Source organism: Marmota monax, unplaced genomic scaffold, assembly GCF_021218885.2.
Source record: "Marmota monax isolate L192 unplaced genomic scaffold, Marmota_monax_Labrador192_F-V1.1 WCK01_AAM20220418_F8-fsc01006, whole genome shotgun sequence".
Classification (NCBI taxonomy): Eukaryota; Metazoa; Chordata; class Mammalia; order Rodentia; family Sciuridae; genus Marmota; species Marmota monax.
In genome coordinates this window covers 1-24,826 of record NW_026694378.1, presented here as the reverse complement: position 1 = coordinate 24,826, position 24,826 = coordinate 1, and the positions used below count along the sequence as shown (strand labels likewise).

The window sequence follows — 24,826 nt, the reverse complement described above, 5'->3', positions numbered from 1 at the left end:
TTGTTTTTCTAATCTCCTTCTCAGGAGATTCATTATTGGTGTATAGGAAAATATTGATTTTTATATGTTGATTTTTGTAACCTGCGACTTTGCTGAAGTTGTTTATTGGTTCTAGAAGTCTCCTGGGGAGATTTTTGGATCTTCTAAGTATAGAATTTTTCATTTGCAATCATTGAAAATTCAACTTCTTCTTTTCCTATTTTTATCCCTTTGATTTTCTCTCTTGTCTATTTGATCTATAGAATTTCTAGTAATATATTGAGTAGGAGTGATGAGTGTAGACATCCTTTTCTTTTTCCAGATCTTCAAGGAAATGTTTTCAGTTTTTCCCATTCACTATGATGTTGGCTTTGCGTTTGTTGATCATAGCCCTTATGATGAGGTAAGTTCTTTCTATGCCTAGTTTCCTTGGTGTCTTTATCATGAATGGGTGCCAAATTTCATTGAAGGCTTTCTCTGCATCTATTGAGATGAGTATGTGATTTTTCTCCTTAATTCTATTTATGTAGTATATTGCATGTTTTGATTTGTGAATGTTAAACCATCTTTGCATCATTTGGATAAATCCTTCTTAGTCATGATATACAATCATCTTAATATGTTATTGAATACAATTTGCTAATATTTTATTTTTTGGTATTGATTTTTTTAAATTAGTTATACATGACAGTAGAATGCACTTATGTACTTTGATGTATCATATATAGATGGGATATAATTTCTCATTTTTCTGAGTATACATATTGTAGAATCACATTGGTCATACAGTCACATGCATACATACAGTAATAATGTCTGTTTCATTCTACTATCTTTCTTATCCCCACATCCCCTGCCTTCCCCTCCTTTCACTTCCCTCTACCTAATCTAAGGTAACACTATTCTTTTGTTGTTGTTGTTGTTGTTGTTGTTTTGCCTTACAATTCTTAATACACATATTTACCACAATTTTTGTATCTCTGTATATAAAGTATGTTTATTCCCAATTCAATTCTTCATACATGTACTTTGTATAATGATGTCCATCACATCCCACCACCTTGCTAATCCCCTACCCCCTCCCTTTTGCTAATATTTTATTAAGAATTTTTCATCTAAGTTAATCAGAGATATTAATATTAATCGGAGATATTGATCTGTAGTGATACTGGCTTTGGTCTGATGATGACACTGGCTTCATAGTATGGGTTTGAAGTGTTTATTCCCATTCCAATTTTGGAATTATTTGAGGAGAGTTGGCATGAGTAAGCCTTTAAAATTCTGGTAGAATTCAGCTTAGAATCATTGTGTTCCTGGGTTTTTTTTCTGTTGGATGATGTTTTAGTTGGCCTTTTTGTTACTGTGACCAAAAGTTCTAACAAGAACAATTTTAGAGGAGGAAAAGTTTATTTGTTACTCATTATTTTAGAGATCTCAGTCCATAGATGACCCACTCCATTGTTATGGGACCTAGATGTGGCAGAACTTCATGGTGGAAGGGCATGGAGGAACCCCACCCACGACCTGCGTGGGGTTGGGGGTGGGGGTGGAAATGGGGTTCCTCTAGGTGGAATGGGCTAGGTGCAGAAAAAAGGGTAAGAAAAATAGAGCAAGGGAAAACACCACAGAACACAGGAAATATATATATTTTTAAGCAGGAGGAGGGGGGTCAGGACAGGCTAGCTGCTTCCACACTAAGAAAAAAGCAAAATGGAGCCAGTGCTTGCTTTATTTATATATCGGGGAACATCAAAGGTTTTCCATGGAGTGTTCCTTGCTGAAAAAGGTACAAGGGGGCTGTTCAGTTCCCAACAGGTAATGCCCATCTCCAGAGTTACTGTGAGGGCTCTCCCTAGTAGAGCAGAGATAAGATTCTGTGTCTTGGGCAATCTACTGAATGGGAGGAGCCACAAATATTTCCCAAAGTTAAACCTAAATTTCCTTGGCTTCCATTCCTAGTGAAGACCCTCATGTAATTCACAGGTGGCTTCATAGCAACCAGGAAGTGGAATGATAGTGAGAGTGAGAGTGAAAGTGAGAGCCAGAGAGTGAGAGCAAGAGAGCTAGAGTAAGAGTGAGAGCAAGAGAGCTAGAGTGAGAGAGCAAGAGAGCAAGGTAGTGAGAGCACACCAGAGGTGGGGTTGTGTGAGAGAGAAACAGAGAGAGATTCATTTATACAATGTAAGTACCTAAGGTACATCCCCCGTGCCCTAAATCAGGTAGCCAAAACCTACCTGCCTACAGTTACCTCTGGATTGATCCACTGCTTAGCTCATAGTCACTTCACCTCTGAAAATCATTGCATTGTCTCACATATGAGCTTTTGGTGAAACCTCATATCTAAACCATTACAGGTGGGGTTTTTTTAAGACATTTTTTTAGTTGTAGATGGACACAATACATTTATTTTTATTTACTTATTTATTTTTTTTTATGTGATGCTGAGGATGGAACCCAGGGCCTTCCACATGCTAGGTGAGTGCTCTACCTCTGAGCCGCAGCCCCAGCCCCTATTTATTTATTTTTATGTGGTGCTGAGATGGAACCCAGTGCCTCACACTTGCAAGACAAGTGCTCTACCACTGAGCTACAACCCCAGCCCCCAGGTGTTTTTTTTTTTTTTATTACTACTTCTATCTCATTGTTAGTTATTGATCTGTGTGAGTTTTCTATGTCTTCTTGATTTGATTTTGGCAGGTGCCTAGAAATGTATCCATTTCTTCTAGGTTTTCCAATGTATTGGAGTATAAGTTTTCAAATGTACTCCCTAATAATCCTCTGGATTTCTGTCATATTTGTAGTCATTTCTCCTTTTTCATTTCAAGTTTGATTAATTTAGGTCTTCTATCTTTTTCTTTTGGTTGTTTGGCTAAGGGCTTATCAATCTTGTTTATCTTTTCAAAGACCAACTCTTCATGTCATTGATCCTTTTTATTGTTTTTGTATTCTCTATTTCATCAATTTCACCTCTGATTTTAATTATTTATTCCCTTATACTGACCATTGGAATTGATTTGTTTTTGTTTTTCAATGGTCTTGAGATGCATCCTTTGATTATTTATCTGGTATCTTTCTGATTCTCTAATATAAGCATTTATAGTTTTAAACTTGTCTCTTAGAATGAGTTCATAGTGTTGCCAAGGTTTTGGTATGTTGTATCACTATTCTTGTTTGACTCTAAGAATTTTTAAATTTCTCTCTTCTATTACTCATCATCATTCAAAAGTGTAATGTTCAATCTCCACATGTTTTTATAGGTTCTGAATGTCTTTTTTGGTGTTGATTGCTAATTTCATTTCATTATGCAAGGAATTATATCAAGTTTTTTTAATTTGGTGTGGGTTGTTTTGTGGCCTCATATATGATCTGTTTGTGGGAAAGGTCCATAAGCATCTTAGAAGAAAGTGTATTTGGCTGAAGTTGGATGAAATATTCTCTAGAATCTGTTAAGAATATTTGATTTATACTTTTTTTTCAATAAAAAAGTCTTTACTGAATTTATTCCTGGATGACCTATCCACTGATGAGGGAGGTATATTGAAATCAACTAGTATGGTCTATCTGAGTATTTATGTAAGTAGTAACTGATTTATATAATTAGCTGCACCACCTTTTGGGTTTTAACTATTAATTATAGTTATATTCTTGTTGGATTTTCTCTTTACCATTTTGAAGTGACCTTTGTCTCTCCTGATTAATTTTGGCTTGAAGTCTGCTTTGTTGGGTGTGACAATGTAAACTCATGCTTTGGGGGGTGGGGGCTCCATTTGCACAATATTTCATTTTCCATCCTTTCACTTTCAGCTTGTGGCTGTCTTTGCCTGTCAGGTGAGCCTCTTACCAACAGCATCTAGTTGGGCCTTGTTTTTTAGTCCATTCTGACAGCTTATGTTTTCTAATTGGAGAGGTGAGACCATTCACATTTGATGTTATTACAGAGAGATGTCTATTATTTCCAGCCATTTTGATTTATTTCTAATATTTAATTTGTCCTGTTTCTCATTTGTGTAGTGCCACTTCAAATGAGACTTGCCCATTTGTGAACTCTTTTTAAAAAATTTCTTCTGTGTGAATTATGTGCTTAAATATTTTCTATATCACCAGCTCAGTACTCATGAATTCTTTTTGTCTCTGCTGATCTTGTAAAGTTTTTCTTTCCAATTAGATTCTGAAGGAGAGCTTTGCTGTATATAGGCATCCTGGCCGACAGTTATTTTCTTTCAGGGCTTGGAGCTCATCATTCAAAGCCTCCTCAACTTTAGAGTTTGTGCTGAGAAATCAGATGTAATTCTGATAGACTTGCCTTTAAATGTGACATTTAATGGGGCATTTTTCTCAGAGGATTTTAGCATTTTATCCTTGCTCTGTATGTTAGGCATTTTAATTATAATGTGTTCTGTAGAGGTTCCTTTTTGATGTTGTCTGTTTGGGGTTCTCAATGCCTCCTGTATTGGACGTCCTTCTCTTTCTCAAGTTTTGGAAAATTTTCTATTATTTCCCTGAAGAGGTTATTTATGCAATTAGTCTGTCTTTCATAACCCTCTTAAATTCCAAGGATTCTTAAATTTGGTCTCTCAGTCTTGTCCCAGAGTTCTTATATATTCTGGCCACATTACTTATTCTCTGTAATATTGTCTGAATGTTCAAAGCCTGCCACTTTGACCTCGAGCTCTGAGATCCTGTCTTCAGCATGGTCTTCTCTACTAAAGAAACTTTCAACTTAAGATTTTATTTGACTCAATTTGTCTTCATTTCCAATATTTCTGTTTCTTTTTCAATATCTCTATCTCTTTATTGAATTTCTCCTTTGTACGCATCACTGACTTTCTTAGTTCATTCAGTTGTTTTCCTGTGTTGTCTTGAGATTCATTATTTTTATAGTCATTCCTTTGAATCCTTAATCTGGTATGTCATCCACTTAAATATCTTTAGAGTCATTTTCTGATGAATTGTGAACTTTAGGGAACTAAGTGTGTTAGCTTGTTTTTCATACTTCTTATATTCCTGTGTTGGGTTTGATGCATTTGGGGGATGGATTTCTCTTTCACTTTTATGTGTGGTCCTTTTAAGGCATGGACTTCTCCTACCACAGTGACCTAGAGAACTCTAGGTTGAGAACCCTCAGCAGTGTTGTAACCACAGCCTTTGTGATCATTCTTTTTCTTTTTGCTATTGAAGTGGATGTCCAGGAGTGATACCCAAGGGGTCCCCTAGCCATTCCCACATGGCATTGGTGTTTAGGTATACTTTTTTTCTTTCTATTTTTTATACTAAATATTGATGAAGTTTGTGATTAATTTGTGTGTGTATACCAAGTTGTGCTGTCTTGGCTGGGTTTATTTCAGTGGCAGAGTGTCTACCCTGTGAACAGTAGTGTCCCTGTAGATTCCCAGCACCTCACAGAAAAAGGGAAACCAAAAATGTCAACAACTGAAACAAATAAGATACAGCATTAAAATCAATACCTGGTGCCTCTTGTGACATCTACAACACTAATCACCACAAAAACGGGAATAGTAGGGTCAACAATTGCCAACAGCAAAAACATAAATAGCAATCAACTAGATCTGGCATTAAAATCAACAATAGGTGTCACCTATGCCATCCACGGTACTAATAAATGCAATAAAATGAACGGTGTGAGCAGGAGTTATATAAATTAGGCATTCCAAGAAAATACTGTTCAGTAAGGGAGAAGAAAATGTGATAGGATAGTAAAGGGAAAGTTTAGAATATTCAAAATGTGAACAGAGAGTATTTAAAAGAGATGTAGCCAGTGTTGGCTGTAAAGAAGAATAAGGAAAAAATAAATTAGAAAAAAAGTAAAGGAACAGAGAAAAAGAACAAGAGAATTTGGCTGTATGTGGGAAAAGAGAGGAGAAAAAGGGAAATGAAGAAAAAAAGAAACAAAAACAAAATAAAACCAAAATAATAAAACCTTAACCCTCAAGACAAGGGAAAATAAGTAGTGTTGAAAAAATGGTAAAAATAAGAAAAAGGAAACAAATACATATGGGTAGATACATTTACAAAATAATCAGCACAGTGAGACCAACCCCTCCAAAAAAGATAGTTCTTAATGAAAACGGAAAGAATTTTCTCCACTGAGGTGGTCAAAACAGTTGATGAGTATGGATGGTCACTGATTTTGTCCAAGTGTCATTCTTTCCATTTCTTCTTGGGCTTTATTAAGAGACAGAGACCCAGCACTGGGAATTGTTAACCCATTCCTCTTTTTCTATTGTTCTCAAAGTTGCCAGCAGGAGTGGTCTAAAACTGAAGCTGGTTGAAATAGCTCTCAGCTTCATACCAGTGTAAGGGGTGATGGAATGGGAAGGACTGTTGCTTGGAGTTTTCTCTCAAAGACCAGATTGATGCACTCCCAGGGTGAGCCTGCTACAGAGCTCTAAGAGGAGAGATCTGGTGGCTGTGGCTTGGGTCTGTTCAGGAACTTGGTTGGATAGTATCTGCTCTGGAGAGATTAGATCAACAACTCTATGTCCAGGCAGATGCGGATCTCTGCTGGGAATCTGGATCTCTGGAGCCTTCCAAGAACTCTACTTGTCGGACAGGGGAGCCAACCCTACACAGGTATCACAAACTCAGCTGCCCACAAATATGGCCTTCCCAAGGTCAGTCCCTGAGTGTGCTCATGCCCTCCTGTTCACATTCCCAACCCTCTTCAGCTGGTCTGTTGAGCTACCAGACCCAAAGGGAAATGAGTTGCAGTTCTCTCTGTATTTCTGACTTGCATCCCCTGGGTACAGTATTCTCTATGCCTGTTTCACTCATTGTTCTAGGTACAACCTAGGCCACACTATGGGTGCTTTTTGAGTCAATATGGTGATATTTGTTAGGATTTCCTCGGCTCTGGCAGCAACAAGCTGCAGCATGACCTCCTCAAAATGGTTCCCACCTCAACTGTCTGCTTGGCAGTTGAGAAGCAGAGAACTCTTCACACACCTGTTCACTGTGCAGCCTCTGGATCAGTTAAATACATACTGCTTTTCTGATCTCCATATTTTTCTGTGTCAAAGATGTTTTTTCCTCTGATGCATTTTCCCTTTCCCCTGTGGTGAACCAGTGCCACTGTCACAACAAGCTTCCTTCCAGTGTATTTCTACTTTCTGTTCATGCACCTGAATTTCTGAGTCTCTACAAGCCACTGACTGATATTTAATTTCACTGAATTTCCTCTTTCATTCACCATACTGAGAAGCAGTACTCTTACTACTTGAATCCTGATCCACAGAGCAACGGGAAATGCAGACATCTGCTAATGTACCATCTTGACTCTCTCCTCTTTGGCCATTTTTAAGTTGGGTTACTTGCTTTGTTATTGGGAAGTTTGAGTTACTCATATATTTTGGACAGTAACCCCTTATCTGATGTATGATTTGTAAATACTCTCCCAATGTATGAGTTGTCTTTTCACTCTCTTCTTCTTTTCTTTTCTGGGCAAAAGTATTTTAGTTGAATGGTATTCTATTTGTCTATTTTTGCTTTGGTTGCCTATGCTTTTGGGATCATACCTAGAAAATTCTGTCCAGATCAATGTCATTGCTCCTGTGTTTTCTTCTGGCATTTTTATAGTTTCAAGTGGGACCTTTTTTTTTCTCTCTCCTTTTAATTGTAAGTGTTCTTGCTCTTTTGCCCAGGCTGGTCTTATACCATGTGCTCATTCTGCCTCAACCTCTCACATAACTGTAACTACTGGCCTGCTGTACTACACCCTGCTTCAGGTCTTACATTTAAATTTTTAATGCATTTTGAGTTTGATTCTTATATAAGGGCTGGCATAAGGGTCCATTATGTTTCTGTTTCTTATGTTTGTGACAATCTTGTTTTCGCAACAGAAATTTGAGAAAACAAATTTTATTGAGATACCCATTTCCCATATTGTATACTTAGCACCTTTGTCAAAAATACATGCACTATATACGTGTGTGTTTACATCTGGGTTCTTTTCCATTGGTCATCATGTTTGCTTTCATGCCAGTACCATGCTGCTTTATTTGCTGTAGTTTTGTTATCTGTTTTGAAATCTAGTATTGTCATATTCCCAGCATTGTCCTTTTTGGTCAATATTGATTTGATTTGGGGAGATTTGTTTAGTCACCTTTTTTCAGCTATGAACAAAAGACCTGACCAGAACAATTTTAGAAGAGGAAAGGTTTATTTTGAGGCTCCCCGTTTTAGAGGTCTCTCTTCTGTAGAATAGACCTCAAGTGCTCTGGCTGACTCCATTCCTCAGGGCTTGAGGTAAGGCAGAACATCATGGCAGAAGAGTGAGATAGTGGAAAGCAGCTCAGAACATGGCACCAGAAAGCAGAGAGAGTGAGCTCCACTCAACAAGGACAAAATATCTTCCCAGTGACCCACCTCCTCCAGCCATACCCTACCTGCCTACAGTTACCACCTTGTTAATCCCTCTCAGAAGGTTAATGTGCAGGTTAGATTAAGACTCTCACAACTCAATCATTTTACCCCTAAACTTTCTTGCACTCTCTCACACGTGAGCTTTTGGGGGACATTTCCTCTCTAAAACCATAACAGGGTCTTTTATGGTTCCATATGAATTCTAGAAGTTTTTGCCATTTCTGTGTAGAATGAAATTAGAATTATGATAACCCTAACTGGTTTTGCTCTTTCCTATTTCTTTTTCTTTTTCTTTCTTTTCTTTTCTTTCTTTCTTTTTTTTTTTTTTTTTTTTTTGTGGTGCTGGGGATAAAACCCATGACCTCAAGTGCTCTGGCAAGTGCTCTGCCACTGAGCTCCACTCCCAGCCTGATGACCCTAAATTTCTGGTAAAGCCTTCTGTCTTTGGGTCTCCCCTTCATCCTCACTTCTCCAAGCTCTCACCAGCCAGAGTCTTGGTGCTGACAATCATTGACTATCAGCACAATGCAGAGCACCTTGACCTCCCTGCTATTCTCAAGACCGTATCCTCCTTCTTCCTCCAGTGCAGACATCTCCCTCTTGATTATGCCTTGACCACTTCTTCATCTGAACCCTCACCATTTTGAGGCCTCCATTCTCCAGCCTGCAAGTGCTGGATTCTATCTCTCCCTGGTCCTTCTGCACCTCTGTGCTGTGGGGCCTTTTTCAGCACCCATCCCCTGCCTACCTGTTTTGAGCCCTCACCAACTTTCATGTGTCACAAGTCCGCTCTGGTGGGAACTTTGCAACCACTACAGCTCATTTGCCTTCATCCAGAGCAACACTACTGTCCTCATCCTAACCCAAGTTCTCCCAGGGTCACCTATATGCCACGTTCTCCTCCAACCCACAAGCCACTAATCTCACTTGCCCTTCCCATCCCACTTCCCCATCTATACCATAAAAAGGCTCTTGGTCCTTTTGCTCCTTGACCTTCCGCCTCCTTTTTGGTTCCTAGTCCTCAGAGGACTTTTGCTCCCTCCACCATGAATCCAAAATTTGTGTTTTGCTACTTGGTTGGTCCTGGTGTTCCCCGACTATGGCCTCTCCCAGAACTACTTTTCTCCTTGATGTTTTTGTTTGTTTGTTTGTTTGTTCATTTATGTGTTTGTGGTGGGCGTTGAACTTGGACTCAACTATGCACTTCACTACTGAGCACCACCCTCATCCCCCTGTGATGGTTTTCTAATCTGATGCTCTTTGGGGGTATATCCAGCTCCCACCACCCTCTCCCAGTCTGAAGGGCCTCCCCCTGGTTGTGCAACTTGTCCATCTTCCTTGATTCTCTCTTCTCAGGCCTCCATTTCCTTCTTTCTGATTCTGCATTAATCTGTAGTACACTGCCCTGATTTCTGTTTGGTGTTTAATTGTGGTAAAATAGATATAATGTACAGTTTTCTATTTTAACCATTTTAAGTATATAATTCAGTGGCATTCAGTGTGTTCACACGTTTATGGAAACTGAAACCCTGTACCCATTAAACAGTAAGCATCCATCCTCCCCACCCCAGTCCCTGTCATCTTTGTGCTGGCTTTGTACATTCTGTCTCTACAAATTTGACTCCCTAAATGCCTCATACAAGTGCACTTGGACAGAATTTGTCCTTTCATGACTGGCTTTTCCACTTAGCATCATGTCCTCCAGGTCACACATAGTGTAGCAATTGTCAGAATGCCCTTCCTTTTTAAGTCTGAATAATATTCACTTTGTATATAAGCTGTATTTTGATTAGAAGTTCATCAGTTGATAGATAGTTGGGTTACTTCTACTTTTTGGATTTTGGGAACAATTCTGTTATAAATGTGGGTGTACAAATGTCTCTGCACTTACCTGCCTTCACTGCTTTTGTATTTATGCCCAGAAATACAATTACTGGGTCATTTAGAAAGTATCTCTTGAGCATTTGGAGGAATCACCAAAAAATTTTCATAGCAGCTGCACCATTACATATATAGGCAAGCAATGCACCTGTGGTGCTGTTTTCTACCTATTTATGAGCATGTTCATTCTGCATTCTTTTTTTTCTGAACAGTGACCATCTTCATGGGTACAAAGTGGAGTCTTATTGTGCTTTTGTTTTCATTTCCCTAATGACTGCTGATATTGAGTATCTCTTCATGGGCTTATTGGCTATTTGTGAATCTCCTCAGTGAACTGGCTGTAGAGAGCCTTTGCCCAGTTCTGAATAGAGTCAACTTTTTTTATGGTTGAGTTGTTGAGATTCTTTTTTGTTTGCTTGTTTTGTGGAGTGTGGGTCAATCCCAGGCCCTTTCACATGGTAAGCTGCAGACACAAACAGACCTCAAAGACTTCAATCAACTTCATGATATAACCTGAGCAAAGATTTGGAGGTTTTTGAACATTGGTTCAATTTGAGGCACTGCCTGAATGTAAGTGTGACGTGGAGATTCTGCCCTAGTGGAATTTCTCTGATGGACTTTGACATCCACAATGACCGCCTTTTTTGGTCATTGTGGACGTCAGGGGTTGGTCCCCAACCCCTTTTTTAGAGTACCACAGCTGTTGGCCACTGATTTGATGAGTATCATCACCCCTCTTCTGAGGGAAAGGCTCAGGTATACACAACGTGAACCACTGCAGCAGAGCCAAGGCAGGAACTTTCCTAGATACCAGGTGAAGTACTGGTTGACTGTCCATTTATGCACAAGCACATACTCTCTCTCACACACACAGATCAGGGGGTGGGGAGAAGCCTTCTAGGATGGGGAACACAGGTGTCCTTCAGAGCTTCTCTCAGTGGTCACTGTCTCTCTTTTGTCCTCGACTTTGGAGGTCTCTGTGCCCAGGAGAAGGCTTTTGAAGAAGTAGAGAGACCCTCAGGAGCTGTTCTGGAGAGGGAAAAGGAAGAAGTACACACAGGGAAGTGGGGCTGGGTAGGAGGTCAGGAAGCTTAGGAAGGAGGGGCCTGCTCAGGGCTGCAGGGCTGGAGCCCAGAGTCTCAGAGTAGAGTCCTTCTAATTAGCACTGGAGGGAGAGGAAGAGTTACTGACCCTTCTACTGGCCAGAAGAGTTACAGGTAGCATTTGGCTTTTTTGTTTGTTTGTTTCCCTGCAAATGAACCAGAGTGGGCCATATGATTTCTAATTTCTAAATGATAGTTTTACACTCTGCTCCTACTAAGGACTTGGAGAAGAAAGTCAAGTACTCTGGGGGACCTTGGCTTCCCCTCCAATAGACCTGTATTTCTGCTTCTGCAGACTCCCCCAGGTCCATTTGGTCCCCTCCAAAGCAAACACAGAGTAGAGGAAGGAGGGGATTTTGCACATTTTTCCCTACCCCTCTCCCCATTTCTATGTCAGCCTGAGTTTCCTCCCCTCTGCCACAACCACAGTCCTGCACTGGGGGCCCATAGAGTCCCACAGGATTCCTTTCTTTCCATCTCCACTACTATGTGGAGTCCAAGGGCTTCCCCAGATTGGCTATATTCCTTACAGAAAACCATCTTGCCCAAAGGGTTTTGAAACTTTTTTAAATCAGAAAGTCAGTCTTGGTATCCCTTTTAAAAGCAGTTTGGGGAAGATTCAAAGCTATGAAAATATGAAGGCTTATCTTAAGGGATTTCCTGGTGATGGACTGTAATTAATATTTTGGTTTAAAAAATTAGTATTTGAATCTGGGGTTTAGCTTATTGTATTTTCAATCTGTAATATTCTGACACCTTGCTAAACCAAGTTTATATGAGAAGACACAATTCCAACATTTCAGAGAAAGTGACAGACACTGAGTTTTACCTGTTCCTAGAAGTAACACTGTCAAAATTTGGGGCAAAATCTTCCAGGTTTCCCCACTATTAAAAAATGTACATTATGTAATTGCACTAGTGGCATTAAAATCTAGCATTTTCCTAACCTAAAAAAAAAAAAAGCTCAAAACTGTTGGGCACCTCTTTTGGGCACCTCTTTTTACAGCAGTGCATTAAAACTTATTCTTTTTGATGGCTGCATAGAATTTTATTGCACAACGTTTCTTTGGGGGATAATCAGAATATTCTTCATCTTCTTTATGGTGGTGGTGACACAAGTGTATGTCAGTGCCCAAATTGAATGAACTGTACATTTCAAATAGATACATTTTATTTTAGATAAAGTGTGGCTCAATAGATAATTTCTCTTCAAAATTTGTACTTTGGCTATGTAATGAATGAATAAATGAATAAAGCAAACCCTTTATTCATAGATCCTGACACATCTGTATTTAAAAGGCCAGGCTATCTGAAACTTATACTGACAGGTGCTGTCATTACAAAAACAGCCCTATATTTAGATATGGGGGTTAGAGAAAACAGCTCTTTTAAAATGTCAATAAAAGATGAAAGTAAGCAGAGTGCAAAACTGAAAGTTAAAAATAATAAAATACACATTTGCCTGCTGTAGAAATTGGCATTTTCTGTTCCCACTTAGGAACAGTAGCAGAAAATCAGGGTCGAAGCATCCATATCTCCTATTTGACCTTAAGTTCACAGCTGTTTATACAGCTCATTGCAGTATTGCAGGGAGCTCAACGCTCTTGTTATACTCATTATGGTACTGATTAGACTTGCTCTAGTTCTGGCTATTTCAAGAAAGAAAGAGATATATTATTATAGTTTAGTATTGTCAATCATTTATTTGATTCATTTATTGTATTTTGATGACATCAGATACTTAATTTGAAGTCAAACTTGATTAACTTGATTTTTCAAAAAAAAAACACAGCAGAATACATTACAATTCTAATTGCACATATACAGCACAATTTTCATATCTCTGGTTGTATATAAAGTATATTGATACCAATTCCTGTCTTTATACATGTACTGTGAATAATGATTCACATTCCAAAATCCTTGCTATTCCACTGCCCCTCCATTTCCCTCCCATCCCTCTGTCCTATCTAGAATTCAATCTATTCCTCCCATGCTCCCCCTCCCTACCCACTATGAGTCAGCCTCCTTATATAAGAGAAAACATTAGTCATTTGTTTTTTGGGGATTGGCTAACTTCACTTAGCATTATCTTCTCCAACATCATCCATTTACCTGCAAATGCCATGATTTTGTTCTCTTTTATTGATGAATAAAATTCCATTGTGTATATATGCCACATTTTTTTTATCCATTCATCCACTGAAGGGCATATAAGTTGGCTCCACAGTTTAGCTATTGTGAATTATGCTGCTATAAACATTGATGTGGCTGTGTCCCTGTAGTGTGCTGTTTTTAAGTCTATTGGGTATAGATGGAGGAGAGGGATAGCTAGGTCAAATGGTGGTTCCATTCCCAGATTTACAAGGAATCTTCATACTGCTTTCCATATTGGCTGTACCAATTTGCAGTCCCACCAGCAATGTATGAGTGTACCTTTTTTCCTACATCCTTGCCAACACTTATTGTTGTTTGTCTTCATAATAGCTGCCATTTTGACTGGAGTGAGATGATATCTTAGAGTAGTTTTGATTTGCATTTCTCTAATTGCTAGAGGTGATGACATATTCAACATATTTGTTGATTGATTAAAAATCCTCTTCTGAGAAGTATCTATTCAGGTCCTTGGCCCATTTGTTGATTGGGTTATTTGTTTTTTTGGTGCTTAGATTTTTGAGTTCTTTATATACCCTAGAGATTAGGGCTCTGTCTGATGTATGAGGGGTGAAAATTTGCTCCCAGGATGTAGGCTCTCTGTTCACCTTACAGATTGTTTCTTTTGCTGAGAAGAAACTTTTTAGTTTGATTCCATTCCGTTTGTTGAATCTTGGCTTTAATTCTTGCACTATAGGAGTCTTATTAAGAAATTTGGGCCTAAAAGTGAATTAGGTGGCATCACTATACCAGACCTTAAGCTATACTACAGAGCAATAGTAACAAAAACAGCATGGTATTGGCACCAAAACAGACTGGTAGACCAATGGTACAGAATAGAGGACACAGAGACTAACCCACAAAATTACAATTATCTTATATTAGACAAAGGTGCCAAAAACATGCATTGGAGAAAAGATAGCATCTTCAACAAATGGTGCTGGGAAAACTAGAAATCCATATGCAAAAAAATGAAATTAAACCCCTATCTCTCACCATGCACAAAACTCAACACAAAGTGGATCAAGGACCTATAAATTAAACCAGAGACTCTACATCTAATAGAAGAAAAAGTAGGCCCTAATCTCCATCATGTTGGATTAGGCCTCAACTTCCTTAATAAGACTCCTATAGCGCAAGAAATAAAATCAAAGAGTTTTGTAAATACTTGCTCTGAATAGTAGGAAGAGTCTCCATGTTTGAAACATTTGGTGGGTATTTTGTTTTTGTCTCATGTTTGTTGCTTTCCATAGCTTGGCACAAGCCAAGCAGGTACTCTACCACTGAGATACACTCTGGACTGCCAAATACACTTTAAAGATGATATTTTAAAAATCTGTTGGATTTTTAATCATGGAAAAACATCAGAATATTATTGTATTTCATTTCTTTCATTTGTTTTACATTGGATCTAGTTTGGTTTTAAATATAATCAATGTAGAAAAACTGTAGCTTTCTCTGCAGTGGGTGTTGTAGAGTCTTGGTCCTCCTCTGGGGTCTTAAGTGGACAGCAGAGCCCAATCCTAGGGGAAGGCAGAAGAGAGCAGAGCCTGCAGTCCCCTCAGTTCTGCATCTCTTGCTCTTTCCTGCTTTGTCCTTGCTTCTTCTTCCTATATTCATGTTATTTTCCCCAATCCTCACCCCTTTTTCTTTCTTTCTTCAACACATGATCCACGTTCCACCACCATTTGCTTTTCTTCACTCTCCATTTCATCCTTTATGGTTTGGAATCTGGAGCCAAAGGCACTTCACTGCATCCACTTGAGACAGACCTGATAAAGCAGGGCTCCTCACCCAGCTTGTATAAGTGGTGGGCGCTGGGTGGCCTCACTGCAACATGATTGTTGATTTTTATTCCAGATCTGGCAGGTTTCAATTAGGACCATCCTGAGGTAGGCACTTACATTCTTGGTGGGCCACCAAGCAGAGGAGTGTTTCTGATCCTAGAACCCAAGATGCCCCCCCACCTGCTCTCCCTGTGGAAGTGGGGGATGGGATGGAAAAAGCATTTCAGTACCCAACCGCATCAAAATACAGGCAATGTTGGCTGAAGTATGCTGGGTTTCAGATCTTGATTAACACTTCAGAACGTCCTTCCGCCAGCCACTGGGTCTGCATTCTCACAGCTCGCAGGTGTATCTGCCTAGCAGTCTGAGAACCCCAAACCCAAATGCAGCTTGCCTTCCTCCAGACTCCCATAAGCACCTTCAATCTGCTTGTACATCAATCAACAGGTTTTATTTTAGTTAAGCCAGTGTGGGTAACAGGTGATCTTCAGTCCTTCTGGGTAAATGTGGCCACAAAGACCTGAAATAGTGCGTGAGACCCGCCCTGGGTTTAAAGGACACCACTGAGTGATTTCTGTTGCTTTTCAGGACTCAGCAGTGAATCCTAAGGTGGGTGAGGAGTAAGTCGCTCCCGTTCTTATGAATTCAGAGATGCAAAGAAGAGAGGGGGAGAGAAGCAGTAGTTCATTGGGCAGAGCAGAAGAGTCTGAAGGGGGAGGGACAAGGTAGCAGTATCTTGCACAGATGAGAATCTGGGAGGCTTGCTGGGGGAGGGGCAGCCAGGCTTTGATCCTGGGCACTGCCCAACATCTGGAGCCCAAGACCTTCAGGGCCTCCTCTGAGGCTTCTTCTCCCTTGAGCCATATGTAAATGCTCTGGAATAATCCTAGCATGTAATTATTAAGGTAAGAAAAGTCTTTGAATATGGGTGGAATGAGATAGTTTGTTGGAGCTGTCACTCCAAGTGAGTCCTCAAAGATGCATAGAAAACATAGAGATTGAAAGGGCTTGGGATCAGCTCACAATAACTGTGACCCAGCACTTACTGGAGGCTTATATTAGTCAATGTTTTCCAGAGAAACAGAATCAACCAGAAGCAAGTGGGGGTCAATAAGAGGGGATTTATTATGAGGACTTGTTTACTTGATTATGGAGGCAGAGGTGTCCACTTTATGCCACCTATCAGCTGATGAACCAGGAAAGCGAGGGATCTCCAACTTAACATCATCCCCGCCCCTGTAACTAATGAAAATAAACTCAGAATGGGACTGGACGCCAGTGCCTTCTGTGCTTTAAAAAAAAAAAAAAATCTCAATCAAATACTTACTACAAATGAAAATAAGTCTAAGAAATTGTCAAAACTTTGTTGGTGCATGACATTTCCACTCACAGAAAAAGCACAAGCTAGAGCCTTAGGCAATAGTAAGAATAGCTATAGTTCGTTTTTTAGAAAACATTTTTTAGAGGTGACAAAGTGAAATGAATATAGTTTTTTATGCTGGAGTGGTGACACTTGGAAGACCTGTCCTGGTCAAGTGTAGGCTGAAGATCTGCATTCATGTTCAAGGCGTCTATTTTCATTGGGTGAGTGGATGTGGGAGGGGCCAGGAGAACTATATATGATCTGCCTTCGGGGAACCCTCTTAGAGGTCCATCCTGCTCACCAGATAAGAGGATGTCAAGTTTGGTCTCTATTGGGCTGTGTCGCGTCCTGCTGCTCCTGGCCACAACTGCCTTTTGGGCACCCCTGTGTGCTGCCGCTGGTGAGTGAGCTCTATGTGGTTCCTGGAGGTGCAGGAGCTGCCCGGCTACTGCAGGGAGGCGGGCGGGTTTCTGTGAGAGTCCGAGGGAACCCTCCCGGTTAAGATGAGCGGTCTGGTTTGGTGGGGAGAGGAGCTGGACCTGACGCGGGTCATTGCCACCACATGCAGTTTCGCTTTCTAAGCACCTTGCCACCCCTACGTCCTGCGTCCTAAATCCATGCTTACTTGCCCCAGCCCTGCGCCTTGCTCTTCCCTTTTGGACATCCCGGTCCTCTGTCGCCTCTGGATTCCCGAGGTGCATGCTGAGTTTCTCCTTTGAAAAACATTGAAGGACCCTTTGAGGTCCGCGGCTCACGGAACCTCTTCCCAACAGTATTACGGACAGTTCGGGCTCCTGAAGCCCCTGCTTTCCTCGCAGTCATAGGCTTGTTTTCAGCTGAGCTCACAGGAGTCCCCAGTTAGGAGACCTTTTTTCTTCTGGCCCTGAGCTAGTAGGGACGTCCCAGCCCCATAGAGCCCTTCCTGCCTCTGTGAGGACTGTGGCTGCATCAAACACTCAGACTGAGGGAAGTGAACAGCTAAGATTGCTGAGTCAAGATCTTCTTGCTGGGGCTTTTTTAATTTCCACCCACATTGTCCCCTGGACTCCTGCGCCCTGGGATGCTGTCCCCCCTTGTACTCCTCTCACCCTAATATGCTATCTATTTTCTAATATGCCTGTGTTTTCACCAGATCTCTATGCCTCCTTCCCTGTCACCCAACATGTCTCCTCAGCCTGTTGGCTTCCCCTCACCTCCCCCACTCCTGCTGTGTTTTCAGACCCATTTCTAAGGTAGACACTGCATCCTAGGTCTGTGCTTCCTGCACACTAGATACCCTGTCTCCCCAACCCCAGTCCTTTCCTCCTATTCTTAGGGGCCATTTCCTACAAGAAGTTTTATCCACTGCTGCCTCTCTACCTCACCCAAACTTTCCAGAGCCCCAACTTTTTTTTTTTTTTAATGATGTTTAGTTCGATTTCCTCTCCAAAAATTTTTCTGTTGACAAATAGTTGAATCTATTTCTGGGATGTAATGTTATGGATGCATTTTAGAATAATCAATTTGGGGTAATTAGCATATCCATCACCTCAAATATTTATGGTTTCCTTTTGGTCAGAACATTTAAAATCTTTTCTTCTTGTTATTTTAAAATATACAGCATTAAGTGGAGAAGCTTTGTTGTGCTATAGAACACCAGACTCTTCCTCTTATCCAAATGAAACTTTGTGGCCTTTTACCAGTGTCTCTCCTTTCTCTGTCCATTCATTTGTCTCTGTATGCCTGTTTTTTTTTTTTTTTTTTTTTTTTTTTTTTTCTCTTATGGGCCTCTACTTTCCACCCACATTGTCACAAATGACAAATTTCCCTAGCTTTTTTTTTTTTTTTTAAGAAGTTTCTGGTGATAAAATCTGAGGCCTTGTGACTGCTAGGCAAGTCCTCTATCCCTAAGCTACATTTTCATCCTTAATTTCCTTTTGTTAAAAAGGCTAATTGATATTCTTTTGTGTGTATATCCCATAATGATTTGGTTTGGTTTGGTTTGGTTTTTGGCGAGGGGGTTCTTTTTGAGGGTGGGCTGCTGTTTTTCCCAGGGTGGCCTCCAACTCCAGGCTCAAGCAATCCTCTTGTGTCAGCTTTCTGAGTAGCTGGGATTTTAGGTGTGCACCAGGTGGCTTAAGACAGTTTTTAAATCCACTCATCTATTTGTGGACACTTAGGTTGCTGCTATATCTTGACTGTTGTGACTGATGCTGCAGTGGACACACAGTGCAGGGAATCCAGGGAATCTGGATTCCCATTCCTTTGGTGTGAATGAGGTAGTGGGATTGCTGGATAAAGCAAAAATTTTAGTTTTGGGAGGAACCTCCATGCTATTCTCCAAAATAACTCTACTAAATTGCAACACCAGTGGTGCACACCCCTTTTTCTACCTCCTTCCCAACACTCTTTGTGTCTTCACAATGACCAATCTAATAAGTGTGAAAAAATAGTTCCTTTTGGTTTTAATTGGCATTTGCATTCATTCACATATCTGTTGGCCAATTATGTATCATATTTTGACAGATGTCTCTTCAACGTCTTTACCCATGTTAAATATAAGGTTATTTGTATATTTTGTGTATTAAACCATTATCTGACCTATGATTGTTTTCTTCCAGTCCAGGGGTTGTCTCTTCACTCTATAAATTGTCTTCTCTGCTAGGCAGGAATATTTTAGGTTGATGTTATTCCAATGGTCTATTTTTGCTTTTAGTTATGTCACCAGGAGGCCAAAACTATGTTTTGCATGTTCTTGAGCTCTTGATTCCAGGAAGAAAAAAATCATCCCTGGTATCTTCTTCCTCAGGGTCCCACAGTTTTCGTTATAACCTAAAAATGAGATCCCAGAACCATTTAGTGCACGACAGTTCTTTTCTGAGGGTCTTTTGGATGATAAGCCCTTCCTGCACTATGACAGTGGACACACAGTGCAGGGAATCCAGGGAATTTGGATTCCCATTCCTTTGGTGTGAATGAGGTAGTGGGATTGTGAATGAGGCACTGTGGGCAAAGACAATCCTGAGAGCCGAGACCTGGAACACAGAGACCCAAGACTTGGCAGGGAGTGGGAAAAACCTCAGAATGACTCTGGCAGATATTATCAGTCTGCAGAGGCAGAAAGAAGGTGAGTGTAGGTGGGGGCAAGGGTCTTTCTGCAGAAAGGCTGGGGGCAGAGAGCAGGGACCTCTCTTCTCACTGCATTTGTCTGGGAAGGGCAAGCATGGGGTCCATAGAGCTCAGCACAGGGACATTGAAGAGAGAGAGAGCCATGCTGGAATCCTCTGTGGGCTGGAGTTTCTCTTGGTGGGAAGGGAGGCAGAGGCACCAGGGGATGCTAAAGTGACTGGTGGATGGGGGCAGGGTCTCATTCCCTCCAGGAGTCTTGGGGCTGTGAGATGCAAAAGAACAACCGCACCAGGGGCTTCTGGGATTTCTACTATGATTAGGAGCCCTTCCTCTCCTTTCACCCTGTGACTCACAGCTGGACAGTGCACCCTTCCTCGGCTCAGACTTTGGCTATGGAAGTCAAGAAGCACTGGAAATCAGATGATAGTCCAAGCAAGGCTCAATGGGCCCATGTGCAAGGAACAATTGGTGGAAGACTCCAGAGATATCTGAACTCCTGGATAGCCTTCAATAAGACAATAGGTACCCCAGCCCCCATTCCCCTAGAGCCTCAATATAAGGGGCCTTCTCTGTACTATGGGATGCGTGTGTTCTCTGTGAGGGTGATGTATTCTGATTTCCCCATCCTTTTAAACCACTGCATAAAGACAGGAGGGTTTGGCAATCTATGACTGTCTGGGCCACAACCAGGAAGTACCCTGAGCCTCAGGCAACTGGGGTTAGGCAGGAGTTGAGACCTCTTCTTCCCACCTGCCTGCCAACCTGCTTATCATGCAGAGCTCCCTTGTGGCCTCACAAACAAGGAATCCCCATAACACCCCCTCCTCACATCAACATGTGTAAGTGAGAATGTGAGGCCACAAACCCGAGGCTCATCCTCCTGCCAGTCAGAGGACTGAGGCCCTCGGCTGAGAGCAGATTTGCAGCAGTCTAGTGTCAGTGAGGACTTTGGTCAGAGACACTACAGCAGAAAGAACCAGCCCTGTTCCCTCTGCCTCCATTAAGGGGAGTAAGGCTGGATCACATGGCTGACTGGTTCTGCTTTTTCTTCTCTAGTGTCCCCAGTAGTGACTGTTATCTGCGGTGAGGCCTTGGAGGACACCATCAACGCCACATGTTGGGCTTTTGGGTTCTATCCCTGGATTATCTCTCTGACTTGGCTTCAGGATGGGGAACCCCTGAACCAGGACACACAGCAATCTGGGAGTCTTTTACCATATGGGAATGGGACCTACCAGACCTGCGTGTCCACCAGGATTCCTCAAGGACAGGAGCAGAGATTTACCTGCCATGTGCGACATAGTGGGAAAGAGAGCACTGGCACTGTGCCCTGTGGTGAGCCTGGGTGTCCCAGCAGGGGTTCCCAACTGGGTAGGTCAGTGACCAGGGTGGTGAGAGGGAGGAAGTCTAGAAGCTCGGGAACCCAGATGGTAACATGTGTGTTTTAGGGGCCGACCCTGCTGCTTCAAAGCCGATGGCGAGCCTCTCTAGGTGTGGTTGCTGCTGTTGATGCTGTTCTTCTTCTTCTTCTCCTTTATGTGCTTTGGAGCAACAGGAGGGAGACAATTTCAGCCGCAGAGGGTTCAGGTAAGAAAAGTGGGCAGTGGATGGAGATGGCAGGGTCATTCTGGGTTGTAGGGTCCCTCATGCCTCATGCTGCACAGAGTGCAGTGGAGGTGACCAGACTTCTGGAACAGGGATAGATGTGTCTTTTTTTGTGAGGGGCCGGCAGCCAGGTCTCCAGGTACTCCCCTTAGTCCTGCCAAAAGCCAAGGGCCGTGAACATCCTCAAAGGCCCAGCTGCACCATATTCTTGTCACAGGGTTAGGGGTGAGCTTCAGTGTGGTTTTCTCCTGCTCTGTCCCTGTCCTCATCTCTCTCTGTATCAAGCTTTTAGGTCTTGACCAGGAGTTGGGAATGGTGGGCTGATTTGCATGGGCTAGATTATCACGGTATCAGGCGGACAAAGTATAAAAGGATCTGTGATTTGTGTTCTTTAGAAACTCTAGAGAAATCCCACAAAGGCTGTTGCCTCTGGTTTCTTCCTGTCTGCCTGCCTCTTTCCTGTCTTTCCACCTGTCCTGTGCAAACCAATAAGAAGAATCTTGAGGCCTGTGGCACCAGTGCCCTGGGAGGCCCATGTAGAGCAGGCCCAGGGGTCTTCAGCACATGTAGTTATCTTCTATCTTATCAGCATCTCCAGTCACTCCTCAGGGATGTCTCCTGTGTGTGTCCACTGGGTCACTAGGGCATGTACTCCATCCCAGGCCCCACCACAATGGTCGTCCATCAGGAGTGGCTTCACAGATGTTATGGAAAAATGAAAAAGCAGATGCCTCCGACCATCTGGGGAGAGAGACCAGCCACTGTGGGCAGCTGTAGTCCGTTTTTGTTCTACCTGGTGTTAGAGTTTCCATGTGGAATATCTCCCAAAGGCTCATGAGTTGCAGGCTTGGCCCCAGGTGTTGGTCCTACTGGAAGGTGTGCAAGCTTTAGCAGGTGGGCCTAGTTGGAAGAGGCATTCCTTGAAGGGAACATCTTGTCCCAGGTTCCTGGCTCTCTCTTTCTCTGCTTCCTGGCCACCACATGACCACCATGAGGTGAGAAGTATCACTCTGTCATGTGCTGGCCATCATTATTTTCTGCCTTTCTAGCCCACAGGAATGGGGCCAAGGGACCCTGGGATGAAACTGGCGAAACTTGAGCCAGTGTAAATTTTTCCTCCCGAGTGTTTTACTTTAGGTGTTTTGTCAAAGTAGTGAAAGCTGACTGTGACACTTAGGGTTTCCTTCCAGCCCCAGAGGGCACGCTCCCCAAGGACTGTGTGTGTTGGTGTGTTGAGTCTGTGCTCTATGGCCTCTGCTCACCCTGCCCTCCCTTGGCTATTCCCCTTTATAAGATGGTCATTCCCCTGTGCATTTGGAGTAAGGGATGGTCAAAACCATTCCCCTGTCACCAATCAGGTTGCTGGAGGGTCAGGAAAAGAGAAAACAGGAAGTTGGTGTTTCAGCAGGAAACAAAGTTAGTTAGTTACTGGTTTGGAGGATCTTTCTGTTGTTTCTGCCCCTTCTGTGGGGTCAGCAGTGGGGGTAGTGAGTGTTTGGCCCCTTGGGTCTGGGAAACCTGCCCCCCAGCAGGAGCTGTCCAGGTAACTCTCCCTCCAGGGCAGATGGTTCAGTGCTCTCTGCTGCTCTCACCTGCAGCCTCTGCTGTAGGGTGAAAGCTAGTTCTGGTTCTCTGTGGGGAAAAATAGTTGCCTACTGCCACCCCTGTCCAGCACAGGCGGTGAACTAAGGTCACTCGTGTGAATTTGGGGTGACGCAAAATAAAGCACAGACACGAAATACCTTTACACAAGCTTCAGGACAACTTTCCCCAGCTCCCAGTCTCAAGCTCCCCAAAAGGAGAGCAAGAGAAAGTCACAGAGGCTGGCGAGAGAGAGGACAAGCACATTCAGAAGTGGGCTTTTATTTGGGGGGATGCTGTTTTTGAGAAAGTTCTATCCAAAAAAGGCAGAAGGCAGCAGGTGAGTATAACTCAATCCCAGCGGTACACCTACACCTGAAGCCATGCCTTGCTATCTCAGCTGGGACAATATGAAAGTCACTAAGAAATGTAGTAATTGGTCAGAGCCCCCTGTGTCAGGACTTGAAGGTGTGTTCATTCAGAGTGGCTCCCCACAGCCTGCAATTTCACTGGAACATTTGTAGAAAAGAGTGGAGATCAGATGTTCATATTTCCAAATTTCTTCTCTAAATGTTCATACCCAATAAAAATATTTCCATTTTCAGCTCATCTTTTTTCCCTTCTTCTTCTTTTAGAAGTAGTGAGGATTTACCCAGGGGTGCTCTACCACTGAGCTACACCTCCAAGGTTGTGGCCTGTGTGAGTCCCTGCTACGGATGGGGGGAAAAAGGTGAGGCAGTCTCAGGAAGCAGAACCCCTTGGAGAGTAGCTGATTTCCTGGGGCAGATGGGCCAGGTAGGCCCTAGGAGGGTAAAGTACAGATTAGGGACCTGAGTAAGTGTTGGGGGTCAGGGATTCTGCTGTGTGTGGGCTGCTTCAGGTCAGGTGAGCAGCAGACCAGAGGGCAGGCATGTTTTCCTGGCTGGGCCTGCTGGTGCCCCTGGGCTTCCTGGTAGGCTTTCCAGTTAGGAGCTTCTGGCTCAGGGCTGAGAGGAAAGGATGCTGAGCTGCAGCTGGAGCAGACCCTGCTGGGTGAGCACCTGCCCCTGCAGCAGAGGAGGCCTTGGATATTAAAGGGGTAAAGGCCTATGTGTGAACCCTGTGCCCAGGATTGGCAGGAGCAGGAACTTTCTTCTATGGCAGGTCCCTATTCTGTCAGGAATGGTTGGGCAGAGGAGAGGCACTGGGCTTCACTTTGGGATCTTGTCTCTTACTTCTTTGGTCTTTCATTCCCTTGAGTGATGCATGGTGGAAACTGAGGCAGGTGAGGCTGCTGGTAGATTTAGGAGAGGAGGCTGGTGAGGAAAACTAGTGAGGGCATTTTCTTCTCTCACTCAAACTCTGAATCTGATTTTGGAGAGTCTGAGAAAGGAGAGGTCCTGAGGAATAAATGTCATATTCTGCAGTCATTTGAACACTGACTTTTATCTTCTCCCTTAGCTCAGGAGCTCACAAGTCCTGAATCATCAGCAGATGGTGAAGAGGAACCATAACAGCACCTTGCAGCTTGTGTCAAGCTTCCAGGATGATGCTGTGGAGCACATCTGCCCTGAAGAGTTGGAGCCCTAGTGTGATGAACTGGAGGATCACATTGATGGACAGGACAGGGTTGGAACTTTGAGGTGTCCTTATGCTGAGCAATAGGGGTCAGTTGGCCTGGGGGAAAAAAAATGACTGGCAGGTGCTTATGGACTAAGATGTTGAGAGTAAGCGACCCAGAATGTGTGTGAATCAGACACCAGCATTGGCCACCTTTGGTCCAGCTGAAGCATGCAGAGTGGTGGGGAAGAAGACACTCCATTTTGAAGAATATGACTTTTTATCCCTAGGGACATTTCTCTTCTCAGAGTCTCCAAAATCAGATTCAGAGTCTCTGTGAGAGAAGA

General features: G+C 42.5%; 1 protein-coding gene across 8 annotated transcripts; it reads left to right on the top strand.

The window, feature by feature from the left end:
• The first annotated feature begins 16,937 nt into the window (after nucleotides 1-16,937).
• On the top strand, nucleotides 16,938-24,820 carry LOC124109300 (MHC class I polypeptide-related sequence B-like). 8 transcript variants are annotated; one of them, XM_046467802.2, is made up of 5 exons: nucleotides 16,938-17,046; nucleotides 20,110-20,276; nucleotides 20,811-21,089; nucleotides 21,310-21,341; nucleotides 24,381-24,820. In XM_046467802.2, the coding sequence occupies exons 2-5, from the start codon at nucleotides 20,147-20,149 to the stop codon at nucleotides 24,507-24,509; spliced, it is 570 nt and encodes a 189-aa protein (XP_046323758.1). In that variant the 5' UTR covers nucleotides 16,938-17,046; nucleotides 20,110-20,146; the 3' UTR covers nucleotides 24,510-24,820. The 8 variants fall into 8 exon arrangements, 6 of the variants coding, with proteins under 6 accessions (XP_046323758.1, XP_046323759.1, XP_046323761.1 ...); XM_046467803.1 differs by having other exon boundaries at nucleotides 16,940-17,046; nucleotides 19,989-20,276; XR_009228921.1 differs by lacking the exon at nucleotides 16,938-17,046 and adding an exon at nucleotides 18,475-19,752 and having other exon boundaries at nucleotides 19,989-20,276; nucleotides 21,203-21,341; nucleotides 24,386-24,820.
• Nucleotides 24,821-24,826: the final 6 nt, after the last annotated feature.